Source organism: Natator depressus, chromosome 8 (genome assembly GCF_965152275.1).
Source record: "Natator depressus isolate rNatDep1 chromosome 8, rNatDep2.hap1, whole genome shotgun sequence".
Taxonomy (NCBI): Eukaryota; Metazoa; Chordata; order Testudines; family Cheloniidae; genus Natator; species Natator depressus.
In genome coordinates this window covers 30,830,045-30,843,525 of record NC_134241.1, presented here as the reverse complement: position 1 = coordinate 30,843,525, position 13,481 = coordinate 30,830,045, and the positions used below count along the sequence as shown (strand labels likewise).

Here is a 13,481-nt window from a genome sequence, read left to right as displayed (position 1 = left end):
CGGCAAAGATGGCAAAAATCTGTGAAACTGGACAATCGTGACATTTATGCTCTTCTGTGTCAAAACTGCATAATACTACAATCCATCTAAATGCTTAGCAGCCTTGAACTACAACTGAATCCTGGCCTAAACCCATTCCCAACCCTACTGAAGTTCAAGCTGAATGCCACACCCCTAAACCAAATTAAAATTTTTATTAAAGCTAATGTTAAAAAACTTATGTAATACATAGGTTGAGAGAAGAGTGTCTGTACATCTGGGTATTGTGCTTAGATTATCCATAAATACAGAGTTTGTTTTTAAAAGTCATATGATACACAGAGAACGTAATCCTCAATAACCCAGATGTAGGTGATACATTAACCCTAAACAAAAGCCTAACCAGAATCTTGCACTCCTCACTAAACACTCAGTGGAACCCCAAACTCCATCCGGCTCCAAACACTCCTAGGCTATTTGTTTCTAGTCTCTTCCATTCCCCTCAGCTCTTCTGCAAATTTCTGATTTTTTTCCTTTTAAATCACGGTGTTAGCCTACCTAGTTATTGATTTAATTAAAGCTCTCATACCCAGCTTTTCTTAGGTGAAAGAGCTGCAGCCTTACCTCAGGAGGCCCTTTGAGAACAAACACTAACATACACTGCAAGACAATGAGCAAAGGCAGCGTCCTGTTAACTGGTATCTACGGATGCTCAATAACCCCTCCCCGCCACCCCGAAAAAAACCAGAATTTTGCTTTTAAAGATGTTATCTACTTTGTGGCAATGGACACTAAAATGAACACCTGTGTGCCTAAAGCTGCATTTATCCCATCAGTGTTTGTTTAATTCATCTTCAAAGAGCATAAAAGAAAAAAAAAACAAGTAATGCCTTAAGCTAGGATGACGTTCAAATACGTACCCTACTCTTTTCACCTTCTTATTCGTTCTTCCCTCTCTTTCACACACATACACAGAGCAGCCCATGAGAGTGAATTGGTTCTTTTTGGGAACATTCTGTTCCCTCTCTTTGTCCCTCACTCAGATACAGCGCTGCACAGTAGCTCTGTACGGTAGAGCTAGGCAAACACAGCTAAACCATACTGCAAATACTCTTGCTGATAAAGAATGAATTGGCTACAGCTGGCAGCCTTTTGGTTTTGCTGTCTATGATGGTTTTACTTGTAGGACTATTAGCACAAACAGCAAATATTGGAGAATTCTCACATAAACCAAATGTTCATTATTTCAATAATGAATATATTTGAGAAAACAGTTTCTCACTGACAACTTGTGTCAGAAAGAGGCTTATTCATTAGATAATTTATTCATGCTGCATGTAAGTGTTTACATAATAAAGTGGTTTTAAAAAATTAGGGAGTCCTTCCATTGAGTTTTGCAGTAAGCAAGGAGTGATTGACTGATTTTTCCCCCTTACCTATAACAAACCAAAACCATGGCAAGGGTGGGTTCCCCCTACCCCATCCCACATAACACATTTTATTTAATCAGCACACACCTTCCTAGATAGTTGTGTGGAACAAATAGGAACAATAATAGAGGAAAATGAAAATTTCATAAGAGAAGTTTATGGAAAAAACTTTTAAGCAGCCTAATTTACTCTGTGTTTGAGACAACTGCATTTCCCTTTAAAAAACAGTGCGATGGTGAACTGCACTGCTGGCTAGTTTCATTGCAACAAAGAATCATCTTTGAACTCTATTGCATGAGTGTCAAGAGGCAGAAAATCAATTACATTTGGAAAGAATGGGACTCGGAGTTGCAGAGTTCCTGCTGTTGTCAGTAAGAAACGATTAACACATATTATACTAGGCCATTTGGAGAGATTCCCGTCAGAAACATTCAAGGCAAATAAAAGAAACCTTTAACATTTTATTGCTGAACAGCAGAAAATACAGCTTTGCTTATACCATACAGTCAGATCTGACGTAAACTCACGTGTGTGTATAAACTTTGGGGAATGTTTTCAATACAAACAGATAGGTCATTCTGGAAAAAACCCTCAAGCATATGGTGTTGCAGGAAGGGTCAGATCCTGCTCCCATGGACATAAATGGTGCAACTTCCATGTGCTTTGAGTAGGATTGGACTGAATCTTTGAGGCCTTCTATTAAAAAAAAGTAAAGGCTTGTCTACAATAGAAGGGCTACAGAGGCACAGCTGTACCTACCATGAGAGGCGGCAGCTATGTCGGTGGGAGAACTTCTCCCACCAACATAGAGCTGTCCACAGCAGCACTTAGGTTAGTGTAACGTACGTCGCTCAGGAGGGTGGCTTATTCCCACCCCTAAGCGACATAAGTTATACCGACATATCCTGTAGCGTAGACAAGCCCTGTGATTCACCCATGTAGAGGACCCACAAGCAGCTCTCTCCACTGGAGTAAAACTGAGCACACCTTGTCTTTTACTTCTGTAATAAAGAGGATCACTGTAGTATTTTTAATGCACATCTTTTAATATACTGCAGCAGGTTTCATGATCACATGTGTTTTCAGTTTCTCCTAACATCCATATTACAAATGAATTAATTATACAGAGCCTTTGGTGTAAATTACAATTGAATGTATTCTCTATCATCCAAATACTATGTCAATGCCATTCTCTTCAACGGCGAATGCTCAAAAACAGTCTCTCACTTTGGGTTTTTTGATTTGTTTTGTAAGTGAAAGAATTCACAGCTCGGTGGATAAGGATTCAGAATGGCGCTCTCCGGAGTGCTTTCCATCTTCAGGTGGTTTGGACATACGCTGCATAAAAGAGGAAGAGAATGCCATATGTTAAAAGGCAGTTTTGCTTGGACCCCATTGTATGCATGTACAGTAACTAGCTTGTCTCTTTAATCTGGTTTTCATCATTGCCTGCTTCAGCAGTTGCACAATGTCACATTAAAGTCAGAAGAAAAATCATGGGCCAAATCCTGATGGTTTTTCTTTTTAATAAGGCCCTAATAGTGCAAAGCCTTATGCATTACCCAAACCTTACCCATGTGAGTGATCCCTGAGTTACAGACATGACTAAGTCATTGTAGGATGGAGCTCTAAACTTTTATTAAGTCCTGCCTGGGCTTGTAAACAGGGTTCGTTTGTTTGTTGTCCTTCTCACTTTGGGTGAAACCACAATGTAAAGCTGATTCACATGTACAGTTCACTGCCTTTGTGAGACAAATGTAATATCAACAAAACCCCAGAAACGCCAAATTAAGTTATTTTACTCTCCCTCCTATCAGGAAGAAATAAGCTAGAAAACATTTAAACACAGGTATCTCCAATGCTATATTACTTTCCCAGAAAACAGCAAGCTTTTTAAAGTAAAAGCTTTTCCTTTTTAAAGCACGGTAGGGACAAAAGGATGGAAATGAAATCAGTGCAACACACACACTCTTTGTAAAGTATCAGCAGAGAGCTGATGGGTGTAAAATATTATGGATGTCACAGAATGCTCCTCCACTAAGAATATCACTGACTTCAGGCACCTCTATCAAATACAACCTTCTGACACCTGTAGGACTCCTTTACAGGGCACATTGCATTTTCAAGGTAAATTTAAAAACTTCCGATCTTAGTGTCTGCACCAAATATAAACTATTTGTTGTTAACTGACATTGGACCAAATTCTGTGAGGGTTTTTTTTTTTTAATTGTTCAAAACTCTCCAAAATCAATAGGGGTTTGAGCACAAATTGCTTCAGGGAGCTCAGCTGATTTTACTGTGAGACAAATTCTACCTTCAGATGGGCATGTATCTGAGGGCAGATTTTGACCCATCCTGTGTACGGTAACATACTTTGCACTACAGGCTATTAGCAACTATTGTGATGCTAAGAGCCAGCTGCCCAATTTAAGTTTAAAAATTCAACAGGTAATTGTTTTGCCATTAGGATGTTGCATAAATCAGACTAGAAAAAAGCTGTAGATCAAATGAGACCTCTTGTGGTATGGCTAGAGAACTGCGCCTCTCACTCCCCCTTTAGCCTGGAAAATGTATGGATATCAGAAAATTAAGTAAGAGAAAATAAAACTTTGGGTAAGTTTCTGTTCCACAAAGGCCTCTTGCTTTTAAAACCCTGTGTTACATTTTACTTTCACACTTGGAGTTTATTTGGGCTTTTTTTTTATACCAATGCATTTTTGGGTTTTTTTTTAGGAAAGCGATCCGTCCTCCTTTTTATACGCGTACATACACAACACTTACTTTTGTTTTAAAGAACTGGTTCACTCTCTTTTTTTTCAGGGTCTTCTTATCTCCCTCTGAGGTAGAGGGAAAAATTTGCTGGCTTAGCCTTTGTGATGCATTTGTTTCGTCAGGAGCTGGGGTGCAGACTACTGACAGAGTTAACCCTTGAAAGAGAAACAAATGATTGGTTGTTAAGAAAGAGTTATACAAAGTGCGACATAAGGTAGAGCTTACAATCATGAATTCTTACAATTCCAAAGGAAAGCTAAGATGTTTTAGTCTAATCATAACTCTTGCAATGCAGCATAGGGAGAAACTAGCTTGCCTGGGGCTGGGTTTGGTTACAGTTACATTTAAACTGTATACAGAACAGTCACTGGGCCTGAATCTGCTTTCACTAAAGCTGATTCTCTATTGATTTTTGCAACTCCATTGCTTGCGGCTGAGTCTCGCCTGATTTGCCCTGGTACAAATGGAAGAAGGCTGAGAGTCGCTATTCTAAAATACTTACCCAGAGAGAAGGCAAGTTCCTCCTGTGGGTACATTTTAAATAGGCATTAGTATTACTGGGAAAAGGCTAGGCTTTATTTTAGGAAAATATGGCATCTATCAATAGCCCAAGGTCTGCTCATGGGCTAAATAAACTAACACATCTGCATTAATCATACCCAGCACATCTACCTCTTCAAGCAAAGAGATGAGGGGGCAGAGTGTACACTGTAAACTGCTGAGTAAGAAGAGCTTGTTTACACTCATCTTTACTCCAGAGAAACTTCCCACCATTGCTACCACTGGTTGAGCTCCACCGGCAGCAGCAGCAATGGGAGAGCGAGTCTGTTCGACCACTGTGTTATTTAGACTAGTTCTGTACAGGATTTGAAAACGGGGGGTAGAAATGCCAGCATTAATTAGAAACTATTTTTGAAAAACAAAAACCTGTTTTTAGTTTTGGCCTTTTGTTGAAAAAAATGTTTGCAGGAAATTTGGAAGGAAACAACCTGATTTTTTTTTAAAGACATTTCCCCCCAAAATAACTGGCTTTTTTCCAACCAGCTCTCCTGGGCACCTGTCAGGATAAGGGCTTAGCCACCCAGAGGGTCCTGTCACCTCTATGTAGCCAGCCACACAAACATGTGTGAAGTGGAAGGTACAGTCAGAAGCTGGTGGGAGCAGTGTTCACCTGTGCTGTGAACAAATCTGATCAAAATGAAAAATAAACAATGGGGAAGTCAGTCCAAAGGAAGTGAGCATTGCAGATTGTTTTTTTAAAATAGCATTAGAACCTATTTCATTCAAGTTTTCACTCAGCTTTACCAGAAGGGGATATTCTTCACTAGGCAGCCAGAATTATGCGTTGTGCATGACTGCACTTGTTCTCTCTGACCCTCGCATTGCATGTGACGGTTGGAGTTGGTAGTGGCCCAGCCCTAATGGCCAGGATTAATAAGTAAATCAATGCTGCTGGGATTGAGGGGCCTTGAGGAGCGTGCAAGGCACAGCCCCCCTTGCCCCTCTCCTCACCACAGTGATGGTCCAAAGGGCCACCCCTTGCAGGGAAGAGCATGTCTAGCAACAGTCCTCCTCTGCAGCAGGAGAGCAAAGGCCCATGGTTAGTTTTCACAGACAGTGAAGCTCTGCTGTTCTCCCAGCCCTTCTAATTCCCCCGTGTGATGGATACATTTATTTTCCCCTCCCTACAGGCAAATTTTGGCTGAAGGAGCTTTCCTTTGCATCTTCTGCCTACCTATTTCAAAGAATAGACATGGGTGTCTGTTCCCTCCGTTCCTGCTGACTCCCTCAGAGGTGGCAACTTTAGCAGGGCCTGCTCTGGCTCTCCATTACTATAGGACTTCACAGTGCTGCAATGGTACCCTGCTCATAAAACTGCTGGCTGTCGGTCTCACCTGCCACACAACTACCAGAAAGACACTCTTCCACTGCCAGGCTGCCACTAGCTGTTTCCCTCAGGGAATCTCACATCAGATGTCAATAGCAGGGGGCTGGGCAATATTCACTTTGGGGCCCCTGCACAGACACACACATCTTTCCCCATCTGTGAGATGCTGCATCTGCACTGGGCACAATTACTGATCTCAACCCATTGGCCTTTTTTGCCTCAAAAGCAGGGGACAGAGCAACCCTTTCATGCCTTTTTGATTCATGCTGCATTCTGCTCTTGGACATACTGTGGAAATGTCTCCTTTCCATAAATAAAGGCATACACGGCTGGGAAAGTCAATGGACCTTGGCTCCACGGGAGCCCTGGAAGACAAGGTTTCTTGGAGGTTTGGTTCCTTATTGTGCTGCTGTGCAGGGAAAGAGGAACTAGTGCTAGTCAGTGTTCAGCCTGCAGCCCTTTATGGTGCAGTCAGATGGTAATTTAATAAGACATCTGTGGTTCTGCACTGAATTTTTTTTAGCCAATGGACTTATTCCAGATTCAGCCTGAGGTAATTCCCCTGTGATGCCATAGATGGAGTTATGGCCTCCGAGACTTTTTCTGTTACACCATTTAAATACAACAACAGGAATAATCTGGGCGAGTTAAATTAGCATTGAATGTGAGGAGGCATTTTCCTTATCTGAGGGGAGGCTGGGCCCCTGAGGATTTTTCAAAGCAATACTTTACATTGTAGTTGTTAAATTTCCCAGAATTTACATAATACCTCATCAGCATAATGAGTGAGTTATCCTGTTTTAAGGCCTGTATCACCATGGCATAGCATTTAAGTGTTGTCCTCGTCAACTCTATTTCAACCCTAAACATTTCCTAAAATCCAAATTCTTCCACAGAATGAAGAACAAAAAACTCACGTTTTTTTTTTTAAATCTAAATGAAAAGCAGGCAAAGAGTGCAGCACTCTAATTCTCTTAATATAATTATCTTACCTGGTATAGTTGGCATAGAACGACTGGCAAAGCTCATTTGCTTGAGAACAGATGTTTTCTGAGGTGCTACCAGATGTTCAGAGAGGTTGGTGTCGCTCATAAATTCGTATTTCCTTGACAGCTATATATTAACAAATACAAAATTTTTACCATCAGTGTTTAACGCAGATATAATGAATAGTAGTGAGCTAAGCAAAATTAACAATTTATATGAGAGAGACAACCATGGCCTGGTTCTGTTACCTTTACTCACAGTGAATAATGCCTTATTACAGTGATTTCAGTGGGATTATTCGTGAAGTAAGATACTACTCAAAAGTGATCAAAAGTAACAGAATTTGGCCCTCGGAGACTATGAAAGGTACAACTTCCTAAGCAAATGTTCTGGAGCTGATTTATAGTAAGAGAATCTGCTTATTCCACAGACTGAGAAGAGAGATTTAAACCCCTAAAACTGACAAGACAATACTTTGCAGGCTATCTAGGATTGTGTGATAGTGTTCCTACCACATATGGAATAATATTGTCATCAACCCAGACTGTGGATCGGAAAGTAAAATGAGACTGTGAAGAACTGGTTTCCCTACGGCGTTAATGCTGTCAGTTTAGGTGCTAGAAGAGACATGCCGCTTTTATAACTTGAGTCAAAAACGTATGTATTTTACAAAAGGTCCACTTTTTCACACAAAAAACAGACTTTTTTCACTGGATGAATTATTCCTTCACCAATGAGCAGTGACCACTTCTTTACAGTTTGCAGTTTATTGAGGGGAAGACCCTGTAGCTGTAGATATTTTTTTTTTCTTTTAAAACTTGCTGTCCTGCTATAAAGTTCTCTCTTCTCAAGATCATAATTCTGAAGTGAAAGAGCATTAAAATGTTAGGTCTAAAAATGGAAATGCATCCCTCACCCAGACCAGTCCTTAAAGAAAATAGAAAAAAGGCAATTTCCTTTTGCCTGCCAAATAAACAGTCTGTTTATATTACCGAAACTGATGGTGCACTGAAAAGCTTTGCATCTACCAAGACTACAATTATAAAGGTTCTCTGTTTCTGCTGCAAATACTTTTGCTATTTCCCATGCAACAAAACCAGAATATTTTTGTCCTATTTTTAACAGCTGCTGCTGTTTTAAAGCGCTCCCTTGTTGCTCCTAGTCGGAAACATTGCCTACTTAGCCAAGTTTTGGAGGAAGCATTAGCAGGGATTGTTAACTTTGGTGCAAGAAGCAATGCTTCCAGCTTTTGTTTTTGGCACTAAGCTATTGAGTTTTTAATTCTTTCCGTAAAAAATAAAAATTTACATGCTGTCATCTTTTTGTACAGATTTTGCTTATACCTGATTTTCTTCAAGTTCACAGCTGTGCATTCTTTGTGTGAACAGAAATACTTCTTTTGTATGGCCAAATTTCAGATATTTTATGTGTGGGGGGGGAACTGTTATTGAGACTCAAGCTAAGTGGCTGGGAAATGGAGGCATGCTAATGCCAAAGGACAGCGAAACCCATGGTAAAGGCTGTTCACAGTGGGCCTAGAGCTGGCTCCAGAGCATCAGGTACATTGGGACACCAAACCATTACTAAAAACAGTTTTCAGCAAAGCAGTGCCATTCAAAGTGGGATTGAAAACACTTGAATACTATGGACAAAGGCTTCTCTCTGGCCATGTCTATACTGCAGCCCTAAGAGAACCTATGTTAGGTCAAAAGAAAAAAGAAAAGGAGTACTTGTGGCACCTATGCATCCGATGAAGTGAGCTGTAGCTCACGAAAGCTCATGCTCAAATAAACTGGTTAGTCTCTAAGGTGCCACAAGTACTCCTTTTCTTTTTTCTTTTTACGAATACAGACTAACACGGCTGTTACTCTGAAACCTGAAATATGTTAGGTCAAATTTCAGCCACCTCTGTAATTACTTGGTGCACATCCTCACCAACAGCTCTTCCACCAACTGAAGAGGGGCAGCCAGGGGGGCTGAGAGCCAGGGTTCTCAGCTTCCCATCAGGGGCTGGGAGCTGCCCCCTAGGCTTCTCAGCTCCCTCAGCGGGAAGCCTCCAGGCAGCAGCCCAGCTGGGAGTGGGGAGCTCTAGCTGCCCAGCTTTCTTGTCAATTTCACAGCTCCAGAAATGATGTAAGTAATGCAGTGTCTACACAGACACCGTGTTGCCCTAACTAGACCGACATAAGCACTATGTCTCTCATGGAGTTATCATGTCGGTGTAGTAGCACACTTACATCAGCGTGACAAGGCTGTAGTGTGTATGCTGACATAATTAGGTCAACATAAGCTGCCTTACGTGCACCTAACTGTGCAGTCTAGACCAGACCTCTTTGTGTGAGGCTAGGTCATATCCTGACTTCTGTATCTCTGTCCACCAGGATTGTATATGCATGAGAGCCAAATTCAGCCATCAGGGAGGCCTATAATGCTACACGTGATAAGATTCAAGGGTTGGCTTATGGTCAGATGGGTGACTATTTGTGGTTATGTCTCTCCAGTTAATGAAGCTGAAGCCAAAATGCCCAGTTTACACCTTTATAGTGTGGCACATCCTCGTCAGCAATGCACAGTGTGTGCTGCTAGTGATATCATCAGTGTGCCAAAACACAGAACTTGGCTTCCAGCAAATGAATAAAGGAGGAAACAATTTTTAATTAATTGATTTTAAAACTTAGGTGTTCGTCATTTTTAAGTGCACATGTAAAACAAATTCATCCCTAGTTGGGCTCCATTAGTCAGAGCCGTGACAGCAGCAATGAATTAGGCCTATGGTCTCTGAAAGGGATCTTAAACAGCTTTATCCATAAGGGCAAATAATTCCACTTGTCTTTAACGATTCTTCCAAAAGATTTTTGATCAAATGACATATGCTCTGACCTCCTTGTTCAGCTCAGTGATTGCCTACCACATGTATTTAGACAGGGCTTCTCGAGCTAAACCTTCGAGAGTTTTTTGCTTTTAAATTGCCTCTTTTTACACTCAAAAACATTTGGCTCCTGAAGATGATCTTATAAAAACTGCACAGTGTAAGTCATATAAGTCATTCTGATGATCTATTAGTCTGAAAAAGGCACTCAGATGATATATAGGACCAGAGAAAAACCAATGCCTATATGCTCAAATTTGGCACCATTTAAGGAACAGTTTGCAAACTTGCCATTTCCCAGCAGCTGCATGTTCTGGCACAAGGTACAAAATGTGCAGGGTTCATCACTTCTGACATAATCCCCTCTGGAAGGGGGGTACCACCAGGGCCATACAACCACTCGCTTCTCCCCAGGAATGCTATTTTAACCCCCCACACCAAGCATACGATCTTCAGCTGGCCAGGCATCAAAAGTCTGGAACTTCACAGACAGAGCCTTAGCTGGTGTGAAATCAGTAGGGAGACACTGATTTACACTAGCTGAGGATCTGGCCCTCAGTCTCTCGCAGGTTTTCTTTTCTGGCAAAGTGATGAGTATTTCACAACACTGGCTCTGAGTGGCCTTTAATAAAACTTGTTGTCTATTTTAACTTCCAGGAGGCGCACAATGTCTTAAAGACATCTGCTGAAAATGTCATCCACGATTTGGGGATTATTAGAAAGCATTCTAGGCTGGTAACCTACACATTTCATATCGGAAAGCTCGGGTGCTGTTTTTTCATCTGCAAATACCACGCTGCTTCTTTTTGTTCTCTTCCTGGATCTTCTCAACTTAACCTCAGGTTGAGTGCTTATCTGCAGGACGTTTTCTTCTGACTCTGATTTGGTTGGTTTTCGTGGTGCTACTTCCAGTTCAAAGCTGTAGAAAATAGAAATAGAAACAAAACATGCTCCATTATATTATAAAGGCCACCGAAGGTCTCAGGTGGTTTCCTGTGAGAGACAAATGCAGTCATGCTCATCCTTTGTTCTGACTTTCTGAACTGTACTGCTGATCACTGGCAAATGAGGAGCACAGCACTGTGTTCTAGCTGGCAACTGTCTACTAACATGTGCCTCACAGGAGGCATCAAAATGTCTTAATGTCAGAGAGACTGTTAAATATTAATCTAAAATGAGCACTTCATAATTTTTATTGCAGAATTAGCTCTAGGGCACCTAAATTATATAGGGACAGAGCTAACATCACATGGTGTATTTTACATGTTTAAATATGTTGCTCTGGTGGCTGGGCACTTTAGGACAGGAGTATTGCCATCCCTTCTCATGCCTCAAGATGTAAACACATCCCCTCTAGCTTCTGGGATAAATTTCTTCAGTCCATTGCAGAGTGACCAGGTATATGGTGATGAGCCGAACTCCTCTACAATTTTTAGGAGGGTGAATGCGGTGGCAACAGTCACAACCAAGACATGTTTACAGTTGAAATATTGGCCACATTTCATTTAAAGAAACAGCATGTGAAATAATAGGTGGACTTAAACGTTCCCTCTTGAACTCTGGTACAAAAATGTACCTTCCTCAGATTAAGTGTGTGACTTCTGAATCAGTGTTTGCAAACAGAGAAAGCAAGGTAAAGTGCTATTGAACTGGCTGACACACAGTTGCTAACAGGTATTATTACTTTCTTTTATTATTACAGGAAATAATATTATGGTTATTTTTAATTAAGTCTTTTAGGGTTAAACTCTAAATTGGGAAATGTGCATGCAAGAAGCAAAGGTGTCTTTTAAACAGGTGCATTTTTGAGTTCTGACAATATTCTCCGGGTGGTGGTGTTTTTTTGTTTGGTCGCTTAGTTTTGTTTTTAAAAACCAAACAATGTAATAATAGTGACAATGTGTAACCAATAACCTATTCAAAGCTCAAAGGTTAGAATAATATACAAAGAGGTCTGAAACTGGCAGCAGGTATGGACAAGTTCTCATCTTAGGCACAACTCAAAGTCTGAGAGAGAAACTAGACAAGAACTACACTTAAGGAAGCATGATGGGGTAAGAGTTTTTCTCGTAAGATGAGAGGTTTTACTAAAGAAGCCTCATCTCCTATCTGACCATTTGTAAAACCTTCCCTTCCCACATGTACCTACAACTTGGAGTTGGGCAGCTTCTGGAGCTCTATACTCTGCCTCCAAGAGTACGTCTACAAAGTGTGCGGACACAAGCGTCTCAGTCTGGGTTGATAGACTTGGGCTAGCAAGGTTCACGCTAGCACTCTAGAAATAGCCGTGTAGAGAGCACTTTGAAGTTGCAGCTTGGACTGGAGCAACTCCACTGTCCAAACATCTGTTTTTAGAGCATCCCCAAATTTGTCAACCGGGACTGGGTCCCGCCCAAAAGGAAAACAACTGTAATAGTCACCAGAGCCCTCTGACACCGTTTCCCAGCATGTGTAGAGTCACGGATTGGGAAAGGAGGAAGTAGAAACTCCTGTTGAATCCAATAGGGAACCTTTTGCATAGGGTGATCTGGACAAGCAATCCACTGGCTGGATCGCAGAACCCCCAGCTAGGGAACAGCCTGACTCAGGGAGACAGTTCAGTTTCTGTTTTGGTTTTGGAAGATGAATCAGACAGATCAGAGACAGGGAGTACCTTGCTAAATTCCCACTCCCCACAAAAGGGGTTCTTTGCACTGCTGTGAGATCTAGCGGTATGGGTCAGGGAGTTCCAGCACTGCAGTGACCAGCATCCAGCAGAGAGAGAAATCCAAGCTGGCACTGGCTATCGAGAGCCAACCAAGACCCTCACAGTATTTCAGACCAGGGAGCCTGATGAAAGCCAGAAGATAACTCTGCCCCACGCAGGAATGAAGAGATAGTAAGAGGACCCTTTGTTTATGCTGGCTAACAATTACAGTGATACGACGCTCTGTTTTAGGACTCAAACACAGCGTGCCATATGCCAGGGATGGAACTGGTGGCTAGGATAAGTGATCAGTGTTGTGAGGTGGGAAACTTGTTTATTTATTAATGTCTAATACTTATTACTTAACTGTAAGTCTTTCTTCCCCAGATCCTATTTTCCTATCCCAATGAAGTCACCCTTTGTTATGCCATTATTTTGGGGATGTAACTCTTTTGCTGTGTTTCAGAGTAACAGCCGTGTTAGTCTGTATTCGTAAAAAGAAAAGGAGTACTTGTGGCACCTTAGAGACTAACCAGTTTATTTGAGCATGAGCTTTCGTGAGCTACAGCTCACTTCATCGGATGCATAGCATATCGTGGAAACTGCAGAAGACATTATATACACACAGAGACCATGAAACAAAACTTCCTCCCACCCCACTCTCCTGCTGGTAACAGCTTATCTAAAGTGATCATCAAGTAGGGCCATTTCCAGCACAAATCCAGGTTTTCTCACCCTTCCCCCCCCCCCCCCACACATACAAACTCACTCTCCTGCTGGTAATAGGCTATTACCAGCAGGAGAGTGAGTTTGTATGTGTGTGGGGGGGGGGGAAGGGTGAGAAAACCTGGATTTGTGCTGGAAATGGCC

The 13,481-nt window shown here is 41.6% G+C and overlaps 1 protein-coding gene across 1 annotated transcript in view; it reads right to left on the bottom strand.

Moving 5' to 3' along the window:
• Nucleotides 1-1,958: 1,958 nt before the first annotated feature.
• The window catches only part of DOCK2 (dedicator of cytokinesis 2), a 449,812-nt gene continuing 438,289 nt past the window's right edge, over nt 1,959-13,481 (bottom strand). Inside the window, exons 39-42 of the mRNA XM_074960680.1 lie at nt 10,670-10,844; nt 7,062-7,182; nt 4,191-4,336; nt 1,959-2,747 (exon numbers count right to left, since the gene is read on the bottom strand). Coding sequence (XP_074816781.1) covers nt 2,673-2,747; nt 4,191-4,336; nt 7,062-7,182; nt 10,670-10,844 — 517 coding nt within the window. The 3' untranslated portion in view covers nt 1,959-2,672. The remainder of the gene's footprint in view (nt 2,748-4,190; nt 4,337-7,061; nt 7,183-10,669; nt 10,845-13,481) is intronic.